The sequence below is a fragment of the Balaenoptera ricei genome, chromosome 1, assembly GCF_028023285.1.
Source record: "Balaenoptera ricei isolate mBalRic1 chromosome 1, mBalRic1.hap2, whole genome shotgun sequence".
NCBI lineage: Eukaryota > Metazoa > Chordata > Mammalia > Artiodactyla > Balaenopteridae > Balaenoptera > Balaenoptera ricei.
The window spans coordinates 60,780,485-60,808,187 of record NC_082639.1 but is presented as its reverse complement, the minus strand read 5'-3'; the positions used below and the strand labels follow the sequence as shown (position 1 = coordinate 60,808,187).

Genomic DNA, 27,703 nt, shown 5'->3' with positions numbered 1-27,703 from the left:
TGGCTCTATAATCTTATTTCCCTAGTAAGATGAATTGGAGGGTTTCTTAAATTTATTTATTTATTTATTTATTTTTAAATTTTTTTTAAAGATGTCCCATTATCCTCAAGATTCATATTCTTTTTTTTTTTTTATAATTTTTATTTATTTTATTTATTTTTTGGCTGTGTTGGGTCTTCGTTTCTGTGTGAGGGCTTTCTCTAGTTGCGGCAAGCGGGGGCCACTCTTCATTGCGGTGCGCGGGCCTCTCACTATCGCGGCCTCTCTTGTTGTGGAGCACAGGCTCCAGACGCGCAGGCTCAGTAGTTGTGGCTCACGGGCCTAGTTGCTCCGTGGCATGTGGGATCTTCCCAGACCAGGGCACGAACCCGTGTCCCCTGCATTGGCAGGCAGATTCTCAACCACTGCGCCACCAGGGAAGCCCTTACATTTATTTTTTATTTTAACAATTTTAGACTTTAAAACCAGAAAAAAAATGATTCCCAAATGTTAACATTTTACTACATTTTTTATAGCAGTGTTTTTTAGGATTGGGACCCTTTAGTGGATTATGAATTCAATTTGTGGGCTGTGACCCCCACTTTTTTTTTTTTTTTGAAGTAGAATCTAAATTCAGATAATAAGGAAAAACTAGACCAGATAGTATGGGTCCTTATTACTTTATGAAACAATAGTGTCAGGGGTTTATGTTGTGTCTACTTGCATATGTGTGACTGCTGTGTTATAGTGTAAAATGTGAGTCACAGTCAGAAAAAGATGAAAGGCTACTATGAGGAGACTTGAATTCCTTGAATGTTTAGCCTCTCCCCTATGGTATTGTGCCAGATTACATTTTCAGGATAGACAAACTTTTCAGAACAGTATGCCAAGTCTCAACTAATTCATGGTGATACTGTGTGTGCCAGCAAAATTATTTTAATGTTTAGAAAGTTTATATATTGAGTGAATCAACCATAGTTTAGTTAAGTGAGTATAGGATGTAAAGTGCTTAAGAATCCACATTGAATGTTTAAGTTAAAATCGTAAAAAAAAAAAAAAAAAAAAATCGTGATCCAGTTTAGTGTGAGCCTGTCCCCTTCCTGCCAGATCCTCTTTGCAGTCCTCATTTTTCTTTTGTCCTTGGGTTAGAGCCTCACTAGACTTTCTTTTCCAGAAGCCTCCTGGGATTTGCTGATCTCTCGATCAGTAGGAGGTAATAGGATGTGATATGCTCAGGAAATAGAAATGGAGATGAATTGAAGAGAGGGAATGATGAGCTTAATCTTTGACAAAGCTGCTACCCTTTCCCATTGTTAACCAGACATAAAGACTATTTCTTTGGACTATATTGTGATTTAAATTTTATAACAGTTCTTTTTAAAGAAGTGATTTTTGTTGTGGTGGTGCTTATTGCTACCTTTGTTTAATTTTGGCAGCAAACCATTTTGGGATGAGTACACAAATTTATTTTCTTTAGGGCAGAGATTGTAACTTGATGCACTTGAATTGGTAAAGGGGTCTTTAAATGACATTTTAATCACGTATAGTTTGGCACGTTGAAATTAAAACATAGTTTAATCCCAGATGCCTATATAATAAAACAAAATAATATGAATTAAATAATTAAGCTTCTGACTTCTGATCAGATCAAAGGAAATAGTTCCTGGGCATTGTGTGAAGTATTTTTTCATATATCATCTCATTTAATTTTTAATTATCACAATGACCTAATGAGATAACTATCATTGCCCAATTGTATAGAAAGGAAAATGAGGTTTAAAGAAATTAATATATCTGAAGTCACAAAGCTATAAGTAGCAAAGATGGGTTTTGATTCTTGGACCTTTACCCCAAGTTCTTCTTGTTCTTGGTCTAAGTATATTGCTTCCCAGATCGCCTTTGTTAAAGTCTCTTCGTGTGTATCCAGATTTTCAACACGTCTTAGCAATTCTTTCAAAATATTGTGAAGTTGAAGTTGTAAAAGGAATGAGAGAACCTTGCTATTGGTAAATGTAGTAAAAATCAGTATTGTGGTGTTTTTTTCAATGATGCATATAGATCATATTAGTAAAAAGCATGTTTTTGGCTTTGGAACATTATTGAAAATTTCAAGAACCTAGAAAATATGTATGACTATTATGATTGTTTTCAAAAGACATGAAAATATTATATATATATATATATTTTTTGGCCATGTTGTGCGGCTTGTAGGATCTTAGTTCCCCGACCAGGGATTGAACCTGCACCCTTGGCAGTGAAAGCGTGGAATCCTAACTACTGGACCGCCAGGGAATTCCCGAAAATATTATATTTTAAAGCCACATTTTAATAGAATTTCAGTTCTTAAAAATGTATGTCCTTTTCAGAATGAATTTATGTTCTTTATTCTAAATGAATAGCTTTTGAGTTTCCTTTTTTTTTTCAGACAAATATTTGTTTTAATTTCTATAAGAAATAGCTTATAGGTAACACTTAGAAGTTATTATTTGCCTTTTAACTAGTTTTGCCATGCCTACTCCTTCTTTCCCCTCTCCTTTCCAGACAGTTCTAATATTTAGTATATATATTTGACAATATTTTTAATAGTAAAATTTAAGTGCTCAGAAATTCTTAAGTTATGGATACTTGCTCCTCCACTTTTGGTGCTTTTTTCCACTTTGTTCTAACCAATTATTGTTGGAGGGGGGAGTAATGCCCCATTTATACCTTAGACAGTCATTGATAAAAGCATTAATTGTATGCCAGCTATATATACAGAATATTGAGTTAAACTCTATTAGTGATTATGTATTTTTTTAATATATAAAATCAAAATAAGAATATATAGATATAAAATACATGAATGTGTTAAACTTCCAGAAACCTTTGCCATATAAAATATTAAAATTCAGCAAATCTAGCAATAAATCAAAACTATTTCTTATATGCTTCAAAGCATTAAAAGTTTGCATTTAATTATGTAGGAAAGGTTTGATGTCATTTTAGTTACAGAGCCTACTGACTTAGGGAAATAAACTTAGAAAGCCATCTGGTGTCCTGTGGCAGCCTTCATGTCTTCCTGTTTCATTAGATAGTTATGGGAACAGTATAGTGGGAACACTGATGGGTTCAGCTGTATCAGTATATAACAAAGGATCAATTAGAATAAACATAAACTAAGAAAGACCTTGTTAAAATATAATAACTGATATTCATAATGATGAAGTAAAGTGCTCAGTGGAAGGTTAAATTAGATTCATTACAGTCTCTACTAAGATGGGGAATGTATAATGTATAGTTTAGAAAGAATTCTACTGGAAATAGTAGAAACTGCTTAGAGAATTTTATTACCTGAAAAAATATACTTATATGACATGCCGCATTATCTAATCATGCCAGGAAAATAAGTCTTTACTATGATAATATATATATGATTTTATATATATATATATAAAAACACATCAGTTATAGCCAAATGTATATACAGGTATTAAATATATATATTATATATTAAATATATATATTATATATTAAATATATATATATATATATTAAATAGACTGGAAGCAAGAGTAGACAAATTTTAAGCAGTGTTCTGAAAGAGAAATTGACCATGATCTGCTTAGTTAGATAGAGATTTGGGTGGAGGTGTGATTAACCTTTGCTATGGTTCTGGGTTGGAGCATCAGTGGTAAATTTTTTCAGTCTTTTCTTCTGTTTGTTACAGCTTCTATTAGCTTGCCTGCCTTCTGCAGGATCATAAGACACTGTTTTACCTAATGTTTTGCCACAATATTTATGACAGTCACTACCTATTAAGCCCATTTGTCATTCTATTAATAGCCATTGCCACATGCCATACTATTGTGTGTAGTATCACATTTTATATATCATATTTAGTATTGGTTATGATATAATTTTGGCTGATTATAACAGTAACTTAAACAAGACAGGAGTTTATTTTTCTCTCATGGAAAAATCTGAGTTTATATGGTTTCTTTGCTCTGTGAGTTAATCTCAGACCTAGCCTTTTTTTTTTTTTGATCTTATTTCTCTACCATTTCTAGGATCTGGCCCTCATTCACATGGTATACGATGTTTTATTACCTGTTTAGCATTCCAGCCATTAGGAATGATAATTCCTAATAGTAATTAAGAAAGAGAGGACATGCCTGTTCTGTTTGAGTACCCAATCAGAAGTTGCATACATCACTGCTCAAATCCCATTGGTTAGAACTTAGGTATAACTAATTTAGCTAGCTGTAAAGATATCTAGAAGTCTTTAATCTAGGAAGTCATGTGTCCAGCCAAAAATTGGTAGGGAGGTTCTTTTACAACAAAGAACAGGAGATAGATTATTGATTGAGTAGACAATTAGTATTCTCTAATGTCTCATTGTTAGATACATACCTGATGCTTCAGTTACCACATAAACACTAGTAACTGTCACCCAATATATACCTTCAATTCTGACCTCTCTTTTAATCACCAGATCTATAGTATTTTGCCTACCTCCACTTGGATAAACGTAGGTATCTAAGATTTAGTATGTTTAAATCTGATCAATTTTTTCATTCTTCTTATTTTCTGTCCTGAGTGGTAACACCATTATCTACTACCATTACCCAAACCAGCAATCTGAAATTTGTCCTTGGACTTCTTAGCTTTCCTTACCTCTGTGTCTAATCGATTACAAAATCCTAAAGATCTCGTGAATCTATTTCTCTTCTTCCATTTTGAAATAGCTTATCATTTCTCATTTGGATTACTGAGATAGCTTCCTAACTTACTCACTGCTACCAGAATGACCTCTCTGAAATAGATTGAACTATGTAAAGCCTCAATAACTAAAATGTATAGAATATTTACTATGTGTCAGGCACTATTTTAAGTATTTTATGTTAACAAGCCAGTTTTATCCTTACAATGACCCTCTGAGGTTATGTAGTTGACTAAACTGAGACAAAAGAGGTTAAATAATTTGTCCAAAGTCAGCTAGTAATTGGCAAAGCCAGGATTTGGTCAGTCTGGCTCCAACGTTTGTGTTCTAAAACATTATATTGCTCAAAATATTTGTCCATTGCTTTCTGAGTAAAATACAATCTACTTAGTGCACAAAACCCTTTCAAACTGCTTTTTCTCTTCTGTGTCTTGCCCTCTTACCTTGTATCTTGCTATTTTTCCTTCATGTATGCTACACATGAAGGGAAAAATAGCACCACACTTGTAGTTTCCCAGTACAGCATGCTTTTTCTCACCATTGTACTTTCCTCAATGTCCTTCATTTGGTTATTTTGTTCTCTTTCTTTTAGACTTCTCCACCAGGAACCACCATTGCTGGCACATCTTTTTGGCTACCCCAGTCTGGGTCAGAGAAACCTCTTCTCAGTGCTTTTATGCCATCCTCTTGATCCCTCTATCATAGCACACCCATCCTGGATTATAATTATCTACTTCCTGTGTGTCTCTTTGTAAACTTCTCAAGGGCAGAACGTCATCTTTCATATTGCCTGATGCTCAAAAACTGTTAGTTTCCTTTCTTCCCCTATTCTTCTGTTGCTACTCAGAGATCATCAATGATTTCTAACCAACAAAATCTATGGCCTTTTTTTCAGGCTTCTTTCCCTTTAAAGTCTTTGTTATGATATTGAAACAGTCTTTTCACTTCCATGATACTTGTCTTGCATCTTGTCATGATACTTGATACTTGATGCTCTGGTTTTTTCTTTTCCCTTATTGATTAACATCTGGCTCCCTTCTGTCCTCTCCGCCCTCCCCTCTGGCAAATCTGTGTAATTTTTAGGACTCAGTCATCAGTCCTCTGTTTTATTACTTTTCATTTAGTCAGAGAATTCTTAAATCATTATCTCTAAATATGATTTCTCTCCTTTTCTTTTTGTAACTGCCCTCTAGGAACTCCCCAGTATAAAATAGTTACTATTATTTACTGAATCCTTTATACTGTGCTAGGCACTAAGCTTTTCCATACACTATCTCCTTGAATTCTTAACTATGAGTTGAGTGGTCATATTCCCATTTTGCAGGTGAGTTAAATTGACAATAATATAAATAACATGGCCCAATTCACACAACTACCAGGTAGTGGAGCTGGGTGGGATTCCAACTCATTTTTGTGTCTTCAAAATCCTTGATTTTAACAACTCTAATATGCTGCCTATTAACATCTTAAACTCATTATATCCAAAACTATACTTCTCTGAATGGGACCCTCTCCCAGTGTTACTATTCATTTTGTTATTTATGTGTCTTTCACTTATTGCCCTTTTGCTCTACAGTTTGTGTTGTTGGTTTCTCCTTAGCAATTTTCGATTTCTACTGCCACTCCCTTAGTTCTTTATTGCCAATTCATCCTATAGTGATCCAAGCTCTTGGTTAACAAAGATGAGGTGTAAGTTTTAAATCTGATATGATCTTTACCACTGTTGTTGATCTCCCTTTTGAACTTTCCTCCCTAGTTCAAATCAATCTAGTGTTTTCACTGTTAATTCTCTCTGTCCAAAATATTCTTTTTATTTTCTTTTCATTTAAATTTGAGCCTCAATCCCCTAGTCTCGATTTATTGTCTATAGAAAACTGCTTTCTTTTCTGAACCCTTGTATTACTCAGTTTTTTGTAAGCTCATTTGATCTTTAATCATTTAATACTTTGTATTCCTGATTAACTATTCATGTTTGTATGTGTTTCTTCTTTCCAACTTTGAATTGTAAACTCTGTGAAGTCAGGATTAGTTTTTATACTTCTCTGTAGTTCCCACGTTCAGCATCTAGCGTAATGCCAGGGACATTTTAGATGATTAAAACATCGAATGGGGTTTCCCTGGCGGCGCACTGGTTAAGAATCCGCCTGACAATGCAGGGGACCCAGGTTCCAGCCCTGGTCTGGGAAGATCTCACATGCCACGGAGCAACTAAGCCTGTGCCCCACAACTACTGAGCCTGCACTCTAGAGCCCACGTGCCACAACTACTGAAGCCCATGCTCCACAACAAGAGAAGCCACCGCAGTGAGAGCCCGCACACAGCAACGAAGAGTAGCCCCTGCTCGCCACAACTAGAGAAAAGCCGGTGCACAGCAACGAAGACCCAACGCAGCCAAAAATAAATAAATTAAAAACAAAACAAAACAAACAAACAAAAAAGACATTGAATGAATGGATTTTACTACTTTGACACTTTTCTTTTCATTTGAGATTTTAAAAATGATAATAAATATTATTGATGGAGCTTAAATCACCATGGAAGTATCTCAGAATAACCTCTTAAAGCATTATATTGAAGAGATTAAGTAGATTATAGTTTATTGTATGTTTTAATTTTATATTTTAAAAAATATAATTTTCTTTTCTCCCTCCCTCTTGGTCTCTGTCTCTGCTTCTCTCTCTCTCCCCATCTCTGTTTGTTATTTTTTGACAGCCGATTCGAAGACAGTCCCTTACCCCTCCTCCTCAGAACACTATTACATGGGAAGAATATATATCTTCTGAAAATGGAAAGTAAGTGTTGTTTTGTTTGTTTATATATTCTTTGGTTTTTAGAAAAGACAATTTGTAAAAACATGAATATTTAGGCGTAAAATGTTTTTTACAGAGAATTATTAATATAGTTTCATCTGAAGCAGTTCTTTTTCCTTTTAAAAATATGGATGAAGCATGATGAGGGAGAAGCATCCCCAGTTACATTCTCTTTTTGAATAAGTTGTAGAGCCTTCTTTTTACATCCCTCTTGCCAATTTATATACACCAAAAAACCTATAGGACATTGTTCTAAGGAAATATGAGGACTTGCCCAGTGCAGTTGCTTATTTGAGTTTTTGCACTGTATGATGAACTTTATATTCTGTTATTATCCAGAGTCTTTTGCAAGGTGTGTAAGGCTACTCATTGTTTATCTACTTTTTGCCTTTCCAAGTTCATCTCCTGTCGTCATCTCTTTGTTTCAGCCTGTGCCAGACTACTTCTTACTATCCTTACCCACGACGTTTGCTTAATGTTATATTGCTAATACTTAGTAGAGTACCTAGTACATAGTTTTTGTATCCAGTAAATGCTTATTGAATAAAAGAATGATGAATGAATGGTTTATTTTGAATGAATAAATAAATAAGAATTTTTTTCTAGCTGACCATGTCAAAGAAAATACAGTCCTTTGTAGAAAATATTCTTTTGGTGGAGAATAAAATATTACCTACCCTCATGCTTAGTAAGAAGTTGTCTTTTTTTTTTTGTTTATGTTGAAAGGCTTATTGTTATACTTTTTCTAACTTCTCTAAAATGTTTCCATCTTATAATATTCTACAAGTAATGTAAAATTCTGTCTTCTTTACATCACTTCTTATTGATCAGTGCTGAGAGCCATAGACAGTAAGAGATTGAATTGAATAAGTGATTTAAAAGATATAAAATATTTTTAAAGTTTGTTTTTTTCTATGGATTTGCTTTGTTATTAAAAATAGTGATTATTAAAATTCAATATGAAATTTTCTGGGTTTTGATCATATTCTTCTGAACTTTTATGCTTTGCTATTTTCTTTTTCTTGTTACCCTTGTCTCATTTATTATACATGTTTCATTCCCTTTTAGCATAATTTTATTTCTATCAGAGTAAGAAAAGTTGAAATACTAATGAATGTCATTGGAAGATGACAGCATGTGGAAAAAATTTCCTAATATTTTCTTTCTTTCTTTCTTTCTTTGTTTTTTCCTTTTTCATTTTAGAGCTCCTCATCTGGGTAGAGAACTGGTGTGCAAAGAGAGTAAGAAAACGTTTAAAGCCACAATAGCCATGAGCCAGGAATTTCCCTTGGGAATTGAGTCGTAAGTTTGTTATTAACTGCACAAGTTTATGAAAGAAGCTATTAAACTCTAAAGGCTATAATAATGTTGGCATCTGAGTGGTGCATTTGAGGCCTTTGAAATGTAAAAGCAAATAGCCATTGCTTTGACAGTGTGTCGTGCTCCCTTCTAGAAATTTTCCAGCTCACAAAATATTAACATTTTAATTATTTTAACCAGATAAATTTTCAAATAATTATTTTTTAATTACAAATGTAATACATGAATACATGCTTATTGTAAAAAACTAACAGTTTGGAAGTTTATAGAATAAAAATGGCAGTTTTCTTTCGCCTCAGGTAAATAACAGGTAAATAACTGCTGTATTTTTGTCTAGATTTTTTCTGTGTTTTTTTTAAGAATTTTTATAAAAATGGGGAACAGTCTACATTTTGTTCTGTTAGTTCCTTTTTTTCTTTTAAAAGTGAGTTATCTTGGAGTTCTTACAATAAGTACATTATTATCTATCTCTTTCTTCTTTCCTTGGTATTTTATAGTATTGATGTACTGCCATTTATTTTATCATCCCCCTACTGATAAACATTTTAATTATTTGTAGTTTGTCACCCTTATAAACAGTACTCCTGGAGTACTTGAATATATCCTTCCAAACCTGTATTCATCAGATGCTCATTAAAAAAAATCGATTTGGAGAGATGGGTGGAATGGGAGGTGGGTAGCTAGAGCCGATTCTGACAGAACTGTACCTTTCGGCTTCTCACTAAAGTAGGGGATGAATTGAAGTCCTAGGCTTTCCTTTGTAGATCCTTCCACTTTCAGTCTGGCCTAATACATTAAAAAAAAAATTCTCATGGAAAAGAGCAGGACCCTTCTTTTCTACAAATTCTATGCACATCTCATACTCCTCAATAGCCAAGCTTTGGAAGAGTAGATAGAATTTGGTATACAGTCCTCAAGTTATTGATCAAAGAGGGAAATAAATAAATAGTTCTCAGAAGATGCAGGAAGGGAATTAGCCATACATACAAATCTGCATAATTTATCATATCTTGGACCCAAATGACTCCAAGATGCACCAGATATATACTCTAATGAAGAAGAATAATGTAGCAAATTATAGATGCTCTCAATTTTAGGAGTTATCCCAATTTCAGAGATGTTAATATGTGAAAAAAAAAATGGGTATTTTAGAATTTATAAAATGTGGAATTATAGCCATTCCCCCTGCAAAAAGTAAAATAAGGAATATAGATAGCATGTAAAAGCCAGAAAAAGAACTCATTCTAGAATAAAATATAAGTCAAAGAACAGAAGAAAATTCTTTGTAAATACTATAGGAAAACATAAAAAGAACATGAAATTGGTAAACTAGATCACTCTAAGATGAGATGCTAAGACAATAGAATGAAATGAAAAGGAGATTGTAAAGCTAAGGAAATAAATTTAGCACTATTGCAAAACAAATACATTAGAAACAACAATAAACAGGATAGATGTGACCAAAAATTAAATTTTTATAGCGTATAGTGAATCCAGTGAAAGAAGAGGTTAAAGAAATTTGAGAAGTAATATTTATGGAGGAGAGTGGTTCAATATAAGGATCATTGCTGTTCCACTTAAATAGAAAGCCTCCAAAATGTAAACAAAATAGTATTCAAAATATGATAGAAGAAAAGAAAATTTCTCTGTATGGAAGAACTAAATCTGTAGCCTAACATTAAGCTCCAAGAAAAATTGATAGAGAAGGATTAGTAACAATGATTATATTGATTAAACTATTATATTTCAATTGTAAATAGAGCTCTAAAGGCATTCAGGCGAAAAAGGGTAAAAAGCAACCTGGCCTTACATTTTTTCACATCTTGACATTGCTGAGGCAAAGAAAGTGTGATCTGATAGTATATCTAGGTAAGATGTCATTTACATATCAAGGCAATTGAAAAGGACACAGAAGAATTCAATAAATATAGCAGCCATGGGCCTTTTTTGAAAGAAAAATACTACTACTTGAAAATGAAATTCATCCAACCAAAGGATAAAAGAAGTTATAGTATAATGACTAACATAATACTGAATGCTAAGACACCTCGTGAAATTGTAGTTAAGAGGGAAAGATTATAAACTGAAATTTTATGCCAGTCGGATTTCCCTTTAGTATGTAAAAAAGAAACACTCAGTTATCAAATCTATAAGAAATTAAGGAATAATAAGTACATAAGAGCCCTTCACACACACAAAATTGACAGTGAAATTCAGGCGTCCAAACAGTGAGGCTAATTAAAGAACTTGGGAATTTGTAGACTTCAGGAAGAAGACTAGTGTAAGCCTTGAATCTGCTGAAATAGAGATCTAAAATCAACAACTGTGGAAATTATGGCTGCCCAATAAAATGTGAAAGTTGGGCTTCCCTGGTGGTGCAGTGGTTGAGAGTCTGCCTGCCAATGCAGGGGACACGGGTTCGAGCCCTGGTCTGGGAAGATCCCACATGCCGCGGAGCAACTGGGCCCATGAGCCACAACTACTGAGCCTGCGTGTCTGGAGCCTGTGCTCTGCAACAAGAGAGGCCGCGATAGTGAGAGGCCCGCGCACCGCGATGAAGAGTGGCCCCCGCTCACCGCAACTAGAGAAAGCCCTCGCACAGAAACGAAGACCCAACACAGCCAAGAATAAATAAATAAATAAATTTTAAAAAAATGTGAAAGTTATAAACTTTGACACAGTGAAAGGAATAATAAAACAAAAAATCAGGAGGTAGAAGGAGGTGTCATTTTCTCATCTTTAATATCTGGAAGTCAGTAATACTGTGTAAGTTTGAAGCATGTAGTTATAAAACAACATAAAGACACAATGAAATCAATTTGAAAAATTTTTTTCTCCTTCCATTTTTCAGATTATTGAATGTTTTGGAAGTAATAGCTCCCTTCAAGCACTTTAATAAGCTTAGAGAATTTGTTCAGATGAAGCTTCCTCCAGGCTTTCCTGTAAAACTAGGTAAGAGAAAAATTTTCATGTAAGTTCAGTGTCTATTAGAAATATGGAGCTGTTTACTAACATTTAAGAAGAAGAAATATGCTTTGAAGGAAAATGGATTTCCTAGTTTATATTTTTATATGGTTTTTCTGTAATTACATGCATTGATATTCATGTTTTGTCAAATATATAAAGTTCCTGATGAAAACTCTAATTCTACTTGATTTAAATCAAATGTAAGGGATATGCAAATACTTCATTCAAGAGGGTGTGGGTGAATTATGATGCACTGTGATAATGCTTTAATGCGAAATATAGGGAGACTGGATTTTAGCCCAAATTTTCAGCAGACTCTGAGTTTCTGAATAGTGGGAATGTTTCTGTTGTCAACAGTCATTATTCAGGGATACAGTAATACTCATTACACTTTATTTTTCAGTCTTAAATGTGTAAACTTAATTTCATTTTAAACAATGATCTTTCAAAACAGTAAACTCTCATTTTCGTATATATTTATCTTCTTAACTATATTAGAAAACTGGGAGCAAGAGGCTATTTACAGGTTCTTTAGGAGTTGAGGCTTAGATTTAGCATTGATTTAAGCTCCAGGAGGGCCTTCAATACCATCCATTGATCCAGCCACCAAATATTTAATCAGTGCCTGCTGTGTACTGGACCCTTTTCTATGGGGGGGATGAGAGACAGCAAAAAGCCCCTGCCCTTTTGGTGTTTACATTATGGATGGGGTGGGGGGATATTATATAATAATATAACTTTTATATAATTCCTCTGATATATTTTATATTGTTTCACTCAATATTACTGAAACCACATCTCAGAATAATTAGGCCAAAATGCTTTACTCCCAGAAGTAATGCTTTTATTACTAAAATTAAACTCGACCTTCTCAACTTTCCAAATTTGGGAATACATTTTGTGAATTAAAATTGATTTTAAAACATGTTCTAACTATGTCATTCTAGATTCCCTTTGTGATGTAAAAGCACTGGGAACCCAGTGTCTACTTGAGTAAACCAGTGATAAGATTCTAGGCAGAAACTGTTAGAAAACTAAATCTGAGTGTTTGAGCTGTGGATCATTACATGAGTATTTCTGCAGAAGCTTAAAATCCCACTGTAATTGTCTATAGCCAGAAAATAGTTCAAGCATTGGACTCTCTTCTATATACTGTATTTAAGGGGCACAGTGACAAACTAGAATAGAGGGTAGGGATTAAATATGTGAAACTATTACTGTATTCACATTTTTTAAAGTCCCAAACACAAATCAAACCTCACAAGTTTTTTTATGAAAAAGAAATACTTTGATTATATAGAAAGGAAAAAAGTCTACAATACATTTTTGCAGGCATTTCTCTGATATAGAGCCATATTAACAAGGGATTTATAATTTTTTGCTTGTATACTTATTGGGAATTTGCTTACCTCTGTCTCTCTTGTCTCTTTGTCCTTCTTTCAAAATGACCCTATAAAACTCCAGTCCTACATCAGTTTAATCTTCAGTCATTTCTGTTTCTATATTTAGGCTAGAAGGTACAATTGAGGGGAAAAATTTGGGTATTGTTAACACAATTACATGTTTTCAAAAGAAGCCAGAGCTTTAAATGCTGATTTTGAATGATCTTTTCTCTGATTTGCTGCTTCCCTCATTCTGCTTTCAAAGGCTAAATTTGAACCTCCTTCACCAGTCCCCATCCCCATCCCCCCACTACTTCCTCCCACAATCTAAGCAGATGAATTTTGTTTTCTTAGTTACAAAAAAAAGCCATCAGAAATGAGACCTCCCTCATTACTCCCAACTTCTCATACAAACTTTTCTGCCCCAAGCCCTATCTTTTCCTCCATCTTTTCTATCTCAGTGGAAGTGGTGTCCCTTTTCTTAGCTTGATTATTCTCTTCATTTGTACTGTGGATCTGTTCTCCTCCCCGCATTTTTAAAAAGCTTGCTCTATCAGTTTCCCCATATTTCTCCTTTATCTTCCAACTCCTTCTGTACAGCCTTTTTCCTCTTAGCTGTTAGGCTCTGTTCAGGTCTTTCTCCTTTTAAAGTTAAACCAATTAAAGGTCTTTCTCCTTTTAAAATTCACCCAATCTAGGGAGTTCCTTGGTGGCCTAGTGGTTAGGATTCTGGGCTTTCATTGCTGTGGCCCGGGTTCAGTCCCTGGTTGGGGAACTGAGATCCTGCAAGCTGCACGGTATGGCCCCCCCAGAAAAAAAGTCAGGCCCAGGGAGGTGAGGAGAAGATGGCCAAACTTCAGAAATAAAATTCAACCAATCTAATGAAACAATCCCTTTAGCTCCACCCTACCCAGCCCTTGCCTTTAATCTTTGCTTTTCATAGCCAAGTTGCTTGAAAGTCTACTTTTATCTCTCCATTCTTTCTTTCTATTTATAGTTATATTATAAATAGGGGAAGGTGAAAGGAGATAAAGGGAGGCAAAATTTTTCTACTTCACTTGAATTGCTAAAGTGATGACACCAGGCGCCTATGATAAATTAGTTATATGTAATGTATACCTAGAGCAACCACTAAAGAAGGTGTACAAAGAGATATACTCAAAAACACTATAGATAAATAAAAATAAAATTCTAAAAATTAGTCATGTTGGGACTTCCCGGGTGGTCAGGTGGTTAACACTCTGCGCTTCCACTGCAGGGGGTACAGGTTCGATCCCTGGTTAGGGACATTCCACATGCTATGCGGTGCAGCCAAATAAATAAATAAATAGATAGATAGATAGATAGATAAATAAATAAATACATAAATGTCATGTAACCTACAGGAAGGCAAGAAAAAGAAAAATATATAAAAAAAGAGAGACAACAAGCAAAAAAACAAAAAATGAAACAGCAGACTTAAGTCTTAAGTATATAAGTAATTCCATTAAGTATAAATAGTCTAAATAGAACATTTAAAAGATATAGATTGGAAAAACAGATTAAAAAAACATGACTCTACTACATGCTATCTTCAAGAAACTCTCTTCAAATATGATATTGACAAGTTGAAAGTGAAAGGATGGAAAAAGATATATCATGCAAACATTAATCAAAGGATAACAGGACTACCTAAAGTAGATTTCAGAGCAAAGAAAACTACCGGGGTGCGGGGGGCATTATATAACGATAAAGGAGTCAATCCATGAAGAAGAATAGCAATCTTAAATGTGTATACCAAACAACAGAGCTGCAGGATAAGTGAAGCAAAAACTGAAAGAAATGAAAGGAAAAATAGATTTTCAATTATAATTAGAGTCTTCAGCACCCTTCTCTCAACAGGTGATACAACAACTTGAAAGAAAATGAGCAAGGATATTCTAGAACATCTCGACAACCCCATAAACCAAAGTACCTAATTGGCATTTATAGAACAGTTTACCCAACATCAGCAGAATACACATTTTTTTTCAAGTACTCATGGAACATATACCAAGATAGGCCATATCTTGGGCTATAAAACAAACCTTAATAATTGAAAAACAATCACAGTAGAATCAAACTAGAAATTAATAATAGAAAGATAACGAGACTCTCCAGTTTGTGATATTTTGTTATGCACTTTTCTAAATAATTTAAAGGTCAATGGTGAAATCTCAAGGGAAAAGAATATATTGAGCTGGATGAAAGTAAAATTACAAATATCAAAATTTGTATAATATAGCTAAAGTCATGCTGAGAGGGAAATTTATAGCACTAAATGCATACATTACAAAAAGAGAAAAAGTCTTAAATCAATAATCTAACCTCCTACTTCAAGAAGTTAGAAGAACATATAAACCCAAAGCAAGCAGAAGGAAGGAAATAATAAAGAGTAGAAATAAATGAAAGAGAAAACAGAGAACAAATAGAGAAAGTCAGTGATGCAAAGAGCTGGTCCTTTGAAAAGAGTGATGAAGTCAACAAATCTGTAGCAAGACAGATAAAGAGAGAATGAAACAGGATAGCATGACAGATCTTGCAGAAATCAAAAGGATAGTAAGTGTAATAATGAATGCAAGGGAAAAAAAGGCATTCAGAGTAGAAAGGAAGAAATAAAATCTTCTCTATTTGCAAATGACATGATTCTATGAGTTGAATCCCAAAGGTTCTAGAAACAAACTAGAGTTAATGCATTCTGCAAGATGGCAGGATAAAAGTTAAACATACAAGAATTAGTAATGGGCTTCCCTGGTGGCGCAGTGTTTGAGAATCTGCCTGCCAATGCAGGGGACACAGGTTCGAGCCCTGGTCTGGGAAGATCCCACATGCCGCGGAGCAACTAAGCCCGTGAGCCACAACTACTGAGCCTGCGCGTCTGGAGCCTGTGCTCTGCAACAAGAGAGGCCGCGACAGTGAGAGGCCTGTGCACCGCGATGAAGAGTGGCCCCCACTCGCCGCAACTAGAGAAAGCCCTCGCACAGAAACGAAGACCCAACACAGCTAAAAATAAATAAATTAATTTTTAAAAAAATAAAAGAATCAGTAATATTTCTGTATATTAGCATTGAACACACTGACACCAAAATTAAATATTTTTTATGATTGCGTAAAAAAGGAAATAGATGTAAATTTAACAAAACATTTACAGTACTTGTATGCAGAAAATTATAGAACACTGATGAAAGAAATAAAAGAAGATCTAAACAAAAGTAGAGACATAACGATGCTCATGGATTGGAAGATTCAACATAGGAAAGATGTTAATTCTCCCCAAAGAGATAGATGGGTTTAACACAATTCTTATCACAATCCCAGCCATATTTTTTTTGTAGACTGAGAAAAGATTATTTTAAAATTTACATGGGATGGCAAAGAAACTAGAATATCTATATTAGTTTTCGAGGGCTGCATAACAGAATACCACAAACTGTGAGTGGCTTAAACAATAGAAATTTATTGTCTCAGTTCTGGAGATTAGAAATCTGAGATCAGGGTGTCAGCTGGGTTAGCTCCTTCTGCAGGCTATGAGAGGAAATCTGTTTCATGGCCCTCCTCTAACTTCTGGTGATGTTATTTGGCTTGTAGAAGCATCACTCCAATCTTTGCCTTCATCTTCACATGGTGTTCTTTTCCTGTACTTGTGTCTTCGAATTTCCCCTTTTTGTAAGGACACTAGCCATTGGGTTAGGGACCACTCTAATGATTCTTAATTTGATTACTTCTGCAAAGACCCTGTCTCAAAAAACAGTCACATTCTTAGGTTCTGGGGGTTAGGACTAGAATAGATCTTATTTGGAGGGGAAAGAATGTGACTCAGAACAATAGCCAAAACAATTTTGAAAAAGAATGAAGTGTGAGTAATCAGTCTACTCAATTTCAGTATTTACTGTATAGCTATAGTAATCAAGACTGTATGGTATTGGTTGAGATATAAACATATAAGTCAACATAAGAAAAGAGAATCCAAACATAGATTCTTATAAATATGCTCAACTGATTTTTGATAAAGGTACAAAAGTAGTTCAGTGGAGGAAAGATAGCCTTTTCAACAAATGATACTGGAGCAATTAGACATGCAAAGGCAAAAAAAATGAAACTCCACCTTAATCCTACAGCTTATACAAAAATTAACTGAAAATGAATCATGGACTTAAATTTAAACGTAAAATAAAACAATAAAACTTAGGAAATAAACTTAGAAGAAATTCTTAGGGATCTGGGTTTAAGCAAAGAGTTCTTAGACTTCACACCACAGCATGACCCATAGAAGAAAAAAAATCAATGAATCGGACTTCTTCAAAAGTAAAAAAACTCTGCTCTGTGAAAGACCCAGTTAAGAGTAAAAAAACACAAGAATGCTTAAAACTCATCAGTAACAAAATAAACAAGCCAGTTAGAAAAGAGCAAAAGACACAAAAAGACATTTCACCAGAGAGGATATATAAATGGAAAATAAGCACAAAAACAGTGTTGAGAATCATTAGCCATTAGGGAAGTGCAAATTAAAACCACAGTGAGATATCATTACATGCACCTAACAGAATGGCTAAAATAAAACATGGTGACAACTCCAAATGTTTGTGCAGATGTGGAAAAACGGGATTGCTCATACATTGCTGGTGGTTATGTAACATGGTACAGCCACCCTGGAAAACGTTTTAGCCGTTTCTTAAAAAAAAACAAACAACTAACCACCCAACTTCCATGTGATCAGTCAGTTGCATTCCTAGGCATTTATCGCCGAAAAATAAAGATATGTTCACACAAAAACCTGTATACAAAAATAAGTTTGTAATAGCCTCAAGCTAGAAACAACCCAGCTGCTCCATGCAGATTCTCTTCATCTCTTCCACTCTGTGTTCATTATTGATGTTCACATCGTTAAGTCTACTGGACACTTTTCTGTTATCTGACTTAATCTCTCCAAGATTTCATTCTTTCTGTGGAGTCCTTGTCCCAGTGAAAGCTGGTAGTTTCTCTTCAGATTTCCTCGCACTTCTTTGATAGAGTTCTCTCTCTTGATCTTCTTCTTGCCTCTCTGACTGCTCCTTCTGGAGCACATCCCTCCTATTACTTTTGTCACCCTACATTATATTCTTGTTACATCTGCCTAAACTTAAGCCAGAACATGTTACTACTATGCTCACAACCATCCACTGGCTTTCCATCTCATCCAGAGTAAAAGCCAAAGACTTTTTCTTGACCTAAACCCCGCTTGATCTGGCTGCCTATTTCTTCTCAAACCTCATCTTCTGCTGATCTTTCCCGTACTCATTTGGCTGTAGCCACACTGATCTCCTAGCTGTTCCCAGAATAAACCATACACTTTCATTTTAGGGCTTTTTTACTTATTCCCTCTACCTGGAATTTTCTTCCTCTAGGCAACTGTGTAGTTTGTTCTTATGTCAGGTGTTTGCTGAAAGGTCACTTTATTGAGGTTTTCCTTTGAACCCTAATCAAGAGCTCTTACCCTCAACACTGAAACTCCCTATCCCCCTACTTGCTTTATTTTTGCCTACATACTTAGTCACAATTATTTTTTACCTATTTGTGGTTTGTATCTCCCAACCAGAATGTAATCTCCATAAATGCATGATTTGTTTTCTACTGTTTCCTGGTGTATATCCAATGCCTAGAACAAGGGTCATCAAGGTCATCAAACTCTTTCTGAAAGATAGTAAATATTTTAGACTTTACAGGCCATATGGTTTCTGTCACAACTATTCAACTCTTGTTGGAGAATGAAAACAGCCATAGACAATAAGTAAACCACATGTTCCAATAAAACTTTACTATGGACAGTGAAGTTTGAATTTCATGTAATTTTATCTGCATGAAACATTATTCTTTGTGTTTTTTTAAAAAACTACTAAATTATGTAAAATTTTTTCTTAGCCCACAGGCCTTACAAAAAAAGGCCAGGCAACAGGCCTTAGTTCGCTGACCTCTGAATTAGAACAGCATCTTTACTTAATAAGCACAAATGAATGATCTTTTCCACCAGAAATAACTGGAAACTCTGTAATCCTTATGTTGATTTCTTTAAGTTTTTTTTTTTTTTTTAAATGAGAATATTACTTTCTGCAATAGAATACTAGGCTTGTAACAGTCAGCCTTAGTTTATGGTATGCCTTTATTCTAGGCAGACATTCAACTTAGCTTTCACAGAATCATTTCAGAGTTTTAAGGAACCTTTAGAGTTTATTTTGTAGACGAAATCCTTGAGTCTCATAAATTAAATGATGTGTAGGAATCAGAATCCAGGTTTTACAATTTGTGTTCTTTCCAATAAATCGTATTAGGAATAAAACTGCAGAGTGATTAAAGTATTTGGCCATTTTTGATGTCAGATTTCACTCATAATTTCAGCTAGAAATGTATTTTATTTAGAAGAATATTAGGCTGTGGTGGTATGATGTTACTCCAATTCTGATGAGATTATTTTTATCCCATATATTTAAGTGATGGATTGTTTTATAGTGTTTTAAAACAAAAAAGGATGAATGTATTTCATTTGTATTAAATGAAAAAAAAATCAGCTCAGATTCAGAGTATATACACTGCAATCTGAAGAAAAGATATCAGAATGCAAAAAGTACAAATGTAGCCATCCCTTTGCCCCAAGAAAAAATAGTCTAGTGGAATCTGCCATCATAGTGCTAAGACTGGGAAGCAGTGGGACCTTGAGTTTTTGATGTAATTCTTGATGCCTTGGTGTCTTTCTCTCCTCACAAGTAGCCAAACTCTTCCTGCAAACACACATACTCAATATTAGACGTGTATTAGGATTTGTCTGGTCCTTGAATAACACTTTTTTACATTTTAAGGAGTATAGATATCTCTAATAGTATTTCATCGTCTATAAATAGGTTACCATTTCATTTTACAGTGTTATCATTGATTGTCCTCTCTAGATATACCCGTGTTTCCTACGATCACAGCCACTGTGACTTTTCAGGAGTTTCGATATGATGAATTTGATGGCTCCATCTTTACCATACCTGAAGACTACAAGGAAGACCCAAGCCGTTTTCCTGATCTTTAACTGACACAGAAAATGATGCCATTCAACCAAGGAAAGCTAGAGAATGCAGAGACCCCAGAAGTGAATTCAAATGGAAGGGACAAATGTTTTCATCGAAGAAAAGGGAATTATGTTGGATCGACACATCAGTGATATGATATAATGAAATGGGCCTCTAATAAGAATTCCAGCAAGTTTCCTGATGTGCCATTTTCAGTCTTTTTAAAAATATACATATTATAAGTGTAATAGTTTGACACCTTAATGACCCCAAGTCCTTCTTATGTAAAACAGCTATGAGTGCTGTGATTTGTTTTTAAAAATTTTTACACTTCTTGTTGAAATATATATGCATATAAATATATCTATATCTATATCTAAAACACTCCTGGACCATTAACATAAATTAAATGTCTTAAGAGATATGAAGCCCTTTTAAACTTGTCATCTTATATTCAAGGTGACCTTTATAAATATTCCTTCAAGCTTTGTTTTCATAAAATGTAAAGTATGTAACATTATGTATAGTACAGTAATTGAATGTTTGTTCAATATAATGAACTAGAAGGAATGCAGTTTTCTGTAGCTGAATGAACCAAATGGTAACCATTAAACAATTGCATTTATATGTTGCAATACACTTCAGAAGGAGCATTCTCTCTGCAGGGAATAAGGTACCTCCTTTAGCACCTTAGTGCAATTCATTGTGGTGCTATTTGTTTTTACCTGAATTCTTTCTTCAATGGAAAATGTTTGTTAATAATCTTCCTTTCATAGAAACTTTTTTTTTTTCTAAACTTGAGTTTAAAAGTCCTTTTTGTGTTCATGATAAGCATGCTTAAAGATATTCTTCTTCCAAATCTGAGCACTTTAAAAAAATTCCAAATTTTTAAACTTGCTTCCTAATAAGTGCACATCATTCTGATTATTTTGTTTTTAGTGGAATATGGATGCATTTGTGTCAGTTTTAAAAACAATCCACATATTTTGGGCATCCCTACATATTTAATGCTTTCAAAATAAGGTAAAAACATTTTATATGCTAATAGAATATATTTGTTACAAGTTAAATTCCAGAAACATACACAAGATTGACAATTCCTACTGTTTATTTTTTTAAGTAAGTCACAAGAAAATATTTATTGATTTTAATTATCTCCAAAGTGTTAAAATCATGCATTATTCATTTTTGCACATAAAATTTTTCATACTTATTCCAAGATGGTTTGAAGGTCCAAGAATGACAATAAATTAGGGAGAATAATGTATAACAGTCATAAAATGTTATGTTGTATTAAAGAGCTTAGCTAAAGAAATGTTTTTTAAATGTATCTTGAAAAATGTGTCAGAATGCATCTGTCAAGTTTTTTAGAGTGACCAGTAACTTTTTTCAGGATTTTAAATAATTTGAATGTTTAGAGACCTTTATTGAAGAGATGACTTAAAAATCCGAAGCATCAACTATAAGAAAAATTTTGTAATAAACATCTTTAAAGCTGCATCTTCCATGCTGGTACATACTACATTGCATATGTTGACATTTTATTAAATACATTTTATAATGAAGAAAAATAATCATAGTTAAAAATTCAAAGACCAGTTTCTACCTTACGTGGGTCTGTTGAATTTTGTGGAAAGGGTGGGTAAACCAAGACTAGTTTTATTAAATAGAAGTTGATCCCTATTATTTTGGGAATGTTTGTTGGACTTAGAGATTCTATTATCCTGTCAATGATTATATGAGGTTTGAGATACTGAAAGGCAATGATCACTGTTGCTTTTAGGCTCCCTTACTTTGTGGGAATATGGTATACTTTCAGGAATATACTGCAGACTCTTTTTGTAATTCAGTGGGGAAAAAACATGGTAAATTGCAGCTTGGGATTTATCAATTTCCTAAAAGCTATGACTGTTTTGCTGGGGTACACTGGAGGTAGGAAGACTACTGAAAACTTTTGCACTTGAATTTTGTTTTTAACTTTTTCTTTCATAAAGAATAGTAGAGATTATCCATTCCAAAATGTCTTTTATCTGATCACAAAGGACAAGCAAATGTCAGTATCTCTTATGATGGTAAAAATAGGAGTTATTTAATGCAAATAAACTTTTCACAGTATTAGACTTTTCAAAATGTGCCTTTTAATACAGCTAATGAATGAAGCTATATGCCGTGTTTCAAGTAAGTAGATAAAAATGCTATATATTTTGATACTCTTACATGGTAATCTAGATTTTGTAATGTAGGTTCATAAAATTCTCTTTGCCTTCCATTTGTGACTGAAAAAATTGTTTAAAATTGGGGGGCTATAAAATGGTTACCTTAAATGGCCGTTTAGAAATGTTCAGTATATCCTGCCACCAGTATGCTTTCAAAAGAATATGGGATTCTTATCTTTAAGAAAATTCCCTAGAGACAGTTTGCCTGTCTAGACATTCATGTACAGAAAATTATCAAGCTTCATAAAAAGGGAGGCATAAAGCTGATGCTCTTATTATTGTGAGTATAGCTACATACAATTGTCTAGATATGAACACATTTCAGAGAAGCTGATAGCCAACAGAAGCTGAGAAACTATTCAGTTTTTCTCCTGTTTAGAACTGGTATTGAGCCCCACTCACACTAATAAAAATATGTTTTCATAGTGTTTGTTGTTCATGCACAGCTTATCATTCACATCTTGGGGAAGGGTGGTGAATAATGAGTGCTTAAGTGAAATTTCTCCCTAGTTTTCACTAAGCCTAAAGCAGACAAAGAGCTTGTTTCGAGGCCACAAAAGGACTAAAGAAAATACTGAATTAAGAAAATCCTGAGTTCCTTTTGCTGTTAACTTTTGTCACAATATGTTTGAGAAAAAGTTGTAAAAAATGAGGTGAATTCAAAGTCCTACTTGTAGTATGCTAGCCTCTGAAATTGAGCAAATTACTTAGTATGGACACACTATGCCTTTGCTTAACTCCAGCAAAAGGTATCTTAACTGTGTTTTCCAAAATTAACAAAATGTATCCTTACCAAAGTTGCTATACTTGGGAACTTTCAAAGACAACTGACAGTGAAACTTAGATAAATGGACAGGAGGTATTAAATCACTTGTAAAGACATTAAAACTAAATTCGGTAAAAGCCCATCATTTGTATATTATAAATTAGCAAAAACTGCTTTTGTAAAGCATTTTATATCAGAAATCTGGGCCAATAGTATCTTAGAATGCCATCGAAAAATGTCATCTCAATAGCACACTTTTTAGATCATATGATCATCCTTGTAGTACTACCTAGTGATGAACTTTAAAAAAAAACTGTTAGAGCTCATTTTAGGAATAGTACTTCTGGCCATAATGGCACATATGGTACATGGAATTAGAATTTTCCTTTTGCCACAGCACCTAAAAAAACTGAAGCAAATTTCCTAAGGGTTTTAAAGAAAGGTATTTGGCAATCATTCCTGAATTTGCTCGTGTTTTGCAGGTGAAAATGATTAATTAGCCTAACGCAGAAACTTTGTGTAATATAAAAACACAAAAGTAAGACGCACTTGTACCTCCCACAGAATTCTTGGTCACTGAAGAAGGCTGACAGTGACTGGCGGGGATGTTTTAAGTAATGAATATAGGTAGTGTTAAGAATTTTGAAGAAGTGAAGCAGAAATTATGTAGTTCATACACGCTGTGGCTTATCTGCTTGGTCCTGCAGTTTCAGCCCATTCTTGTGGGTTCCAGCTTATGGTTCCAACTTCTTCTTACCCCTCTCAACTATCTTTCTTTTCTTGACTGCCTGTGGGCTTTAGTCTCCAGCATCAGATGCACAGCATAGACAACTTTGAGACTACTAAACCAGCTCCCACAATTAAGGTCAAATCTCCATCAACAAATCTTTTTGGGTCGTTCGGCTCCCTGGATTGAATGCTGACTGATTGATAAGAACAAAATTACATGATGCTAACCTACAGGATGCTTGTCTTCCGAGACTTGACATTTAACGCCTACTATAACCTTTAAGTATATTCTTAAGAATATTCCCACTAGCAAAGAATTAGCATGGTTCACACGTTTTGCTAAAGAATGTCTAAATGAATTTTACATATACTTTGATATTATAAAATGAAAATGGGAAAATAAAACTAAGTAAAACAGACTCAAAATCAACAACTCCAGAATTAGTCTCATTTAAAAACTACCTCTGCTAATAAACCCTTAGTAGCATATTCTGATGCTCTTTAAAAGTATCAGTAGAGTTTCCATATTTAAACACAACTACATGTGCTTGATTAGAGAAAATATTTTAGATAGGACAGGAGTGAAATGCACCAGCTAGATTTGAGACAAAAGGAACAGAAATCTCAATTCCAGTTTAAAAGATGTCTATCAATCTTCAAACAGCATAGACCACTTAATCTGGTGCCCAAGTGAAGAAAGTGGTATTGTTTTGCCAGAGGAAAAGTAGGCTTGTACAGGCTATATGACACTGAGAGCAGAACATCAGTTTTAAGATGCAACTCCAAGGTGAATGTAAAATTAGTTTTCACTGCTCTAGTAGAAGCCCAGTTTGTCTTTCTTCCCTAAGTAACTAATATTCTTCTACCTTCCACATAGAATCACTACCAGGGAGCTTATTATCCAAAACCTATATTCACAAAACTGTAAAGGGAAACATAGCCATATCTGCATGCAATTTTAGTGCTTTTGCTAAAACGTTACCCCAAACTAAATTTTCATACAGTTTTGAAAAGCTCCATAATTAAATAGCAGGTACCATTTACTGACCCAGGCACACAGGGCTACATTTTTTTCTACCACCTACTTTACAAGGTAGATATCACTCCCATTTTACAGATAGGAAAATGAAGGTAGGAAACACAGGTCTCCCACAGGTCTACCCAGCTGTAAATGAAGCTGAAATTCATGACTAGGCTCTTAAATAGCTACTACCTCATTCACTCATGAAGAATTTAAGCAAATAAATAGCACAAACATTTTTCTAACAAAACCACTTTTATTTTTTAATCATTTTCACTACCAAGTACAGAACAAAATTCAGTGTGGAGGCAGTGTTCACTTAATTTCGACTGGTTATGTGTTAAAGGCTTGTGTCCCGTGCAACCCTTTGTGCATAAATGTTCACTGAAAAATAACCTAAGTATAGACTCCCTTCACGACAGCATCTTAAGTTAGTGGTACTATTTTAAAGCCCAAAATTTCTTAATCCCTTTTGAGAAATCAGCATACTATATATTCAAAGACTACAAGTGAGGGAATAAAATTTGAGTAGTATTAGGCTTAACCAAGTGAAACTGCCAATATTTTACTTGTTTTTGACTTATAAAACCGACAATATCATATAGTTCAATCTTTAAATGTTTTTCTACTAAAATTTTTTGTAAGTTTAAAGAATGTCATTTGAGTTCAACTTCGTGTTTAAAAATGCAGTGATTTTTAGGACCATTACTAGAACATCTTACTCACTACAGACAAAATTCCCTTCCATAAAATCTTTAAAAAGTTACTACAAACTGTAAAAACAATGCTGGCTTATCTATACGGCATTTCAATTTTAAAAGTTAAAAAAAAAAAATTATACTCCAATTCGGATAAAAGCTACAATTCCAAGTCTCATTTTCCCCTTAATCCCAGCCACTCAAACACTACTCATTTCATAAATGAATAAATATACTATTTAGTATTGTACAGTAGATACATACCATTGAGTTTCTATACTATTCCAGAAAAGTATGTTTATATTCACCAAAAATATAAATTTACTAGATATAGGTGGGATCATTTGTTTATCCTAAAGTTCATTGCTTTACTCAACCCAAGTCCTACACCCAAAATATAAGAAAGAAAATTACACTTCGAAAAAGACTGTTTTAGATAGAAATTAAACTAATTTTGACAATTCTAATGGCAACTAATCACTACAGTGATGGATTCCATCTTACTACTATATTAAAATATGTGGACTGAAAGGAAAAAGAACTTGATATGTAAAATGAATGAGGTAAATGCCATACATTCAACAACGTAAATAAATACAAATACGGTTTTACAGGAACATAAACATAAGTTTAAGGGTTTTATTATCAAAGTCTTGTAAAACAATTTCAGAAACTGTACATCAACATGGCACAGACTGTAGCCTACTTTTGTTTTTACTGCACAAAAGTGAAGCTTGGAAACTCCTGTAAGAAAACAGTTGCCTAACTACTTTGCATTTAACATGGAATCACTGTGTGCATAAGATTACTACTGCAGTAACAGTAACACAAAATTTATTGGTTTTATACAACTCGAGATCAAATAAAAAGTACATTATCAAGTAGATTTGTCTTATTTTTAAAAGCATATGAAGGTCAATTTAAAATGCACTATCCCCCTTTTCCAACAATGAGATTAAAACAAATTAATAAAAGAGTGGACAACTGAAAATCAAGACAAGAGATAACTTTCTTTTACAGATGGACTTCAGGATAGGCAGATAACTTTCACCGATGTAGATGTTCAATAAATTATTTTAGGAAAAAAAATTCCCAAACACCTTATGAAAAAGTATACAACTCTACTTCAAAATATGCTATTTACTTACTGCCAAAGACAGTTTCATTTGAAATCTTGTTTCTGTACTTAAAGCCTAATTATAGCCATCAAAAAAGGTTAGTGCATATATAACCTTTCAAAGTTAAACAAAAGCCACAAAAATTTAGCCACAAGGCTTAAAGGATTATCTATTTCAAATGCTCATTTCCAGATGTAACTATAAGAATGTTAATTTGTCATGTCAACAAACAAGACCATAAGTAGATCCATCATGTTGGAGGATTTGAATGACATTTAGGATATTCCTGCCACAATTAACATGCAATCAGTGCATTCCCTACATGGCTCTATTACGGCAATGAATCAAATTCTAGAAATACTATAAGTGAACTTAATAAAGGAGATCATACAACATAAACAATCCATGCCTGCTGTAGATGCATGCAGCTTTTCATTTTTGTTATGAAGCAGCACCAGAATAGTAAAACTGCTTGTTTACTCAATCAGATTTCAACCTGTCAAGAACTGGTTACCCACGTATCATTTTTGTAAAAGCTTTTGGATGTAAATAACTAATATCAACATCAAGAGCTTTATAACCATTTATGACTCAGAGCTGTATACATCTAGATTTGAGATGAACAAATACAGCATTAAGAAATCACACAGAGGAATGACACTGATGCATGTATACAGGTGGATTCCCACAGAGGCAATATTCAGTCACTCATATCCATGTCTTCTTCATGATGATCATCGCCATTCACTTTGGATTCTCTTAGTGAATCACCAGTTCCCTTTTCCACAGAACATTCTTTTGCTTTAGGAGAAGCTGGCTCTGTCGGTTTCTTCTCCTCTTTCTTCTCTTTCTCGCTGTCATACCCCTGCTCCTCTTCATCGTAGTCCCGTGTAACCTGCTTTGCCAAGGAGAATAATAACAGTAAACGTCTTCACAGGAAAATCACTGCTTT

At 34.0% G+C, this 27,703-nt stretch overlaps 2 protein-coding genes across 6 annotated transcripts in view; one reads left to right on the top strand and one right to left on the bottom strand.

The window, feature by feature from the left end:
• Positions 1-22,333, top strand: part of ANKRD13C (ankyrin repeat domain 13C) — an 81,925-nt gene extending 59,592 nt beyond the window's left edge. The window contains exons 10-13 of the mRNA XM_059924378.1: positions 7,391-7,470; positions 8,692-8,790; positions 11,660-11,760; positions 20,093-22,333. Coding sequence (XP_059780361.1) covers positions 7,391-7,470; positions 8,692-8,790; positions 11,660-11,760; positions 20,093-20,223 — 411 coding nt within the window. The 3' untranslated portion in view covers positions 20,224-22,333. The remainder of the gene's footprint in view (positions 1-7,390; positions 7,471-8,691; positions 8,791-11,659; positions 11,761-20,092) is intronic.
• Positions 22,334-26,258: 3,925 nt separating this feature from the next.
• The window catches only part of SRSF11 (serine and arginine rich splicing factor 11), a 46,399-nt gene continuing 44,954 nt past the window's right edge, over positions 26,259-27,703 (bottom strand). For 3 of the 5 annotated variants that reach the window (XM_059924370.1, XM_059924371.1, XM_059924361.1), the window contains exon 13: positions 26,259-27,649. In XM_059924370.1, the coding sequence (XP_059780353.1) occupies positions 27,452-27,649 (198 nt within the window). In that variant the 3' untranslated portion in view covers positions 26,259-27,451. The remainder of the gene's footprint in view (positions 27,650-27,703) is intronic. The other 2 variants (XM_059924363.1, XM_059924367.1) reach the window with 1 other exon arrangement.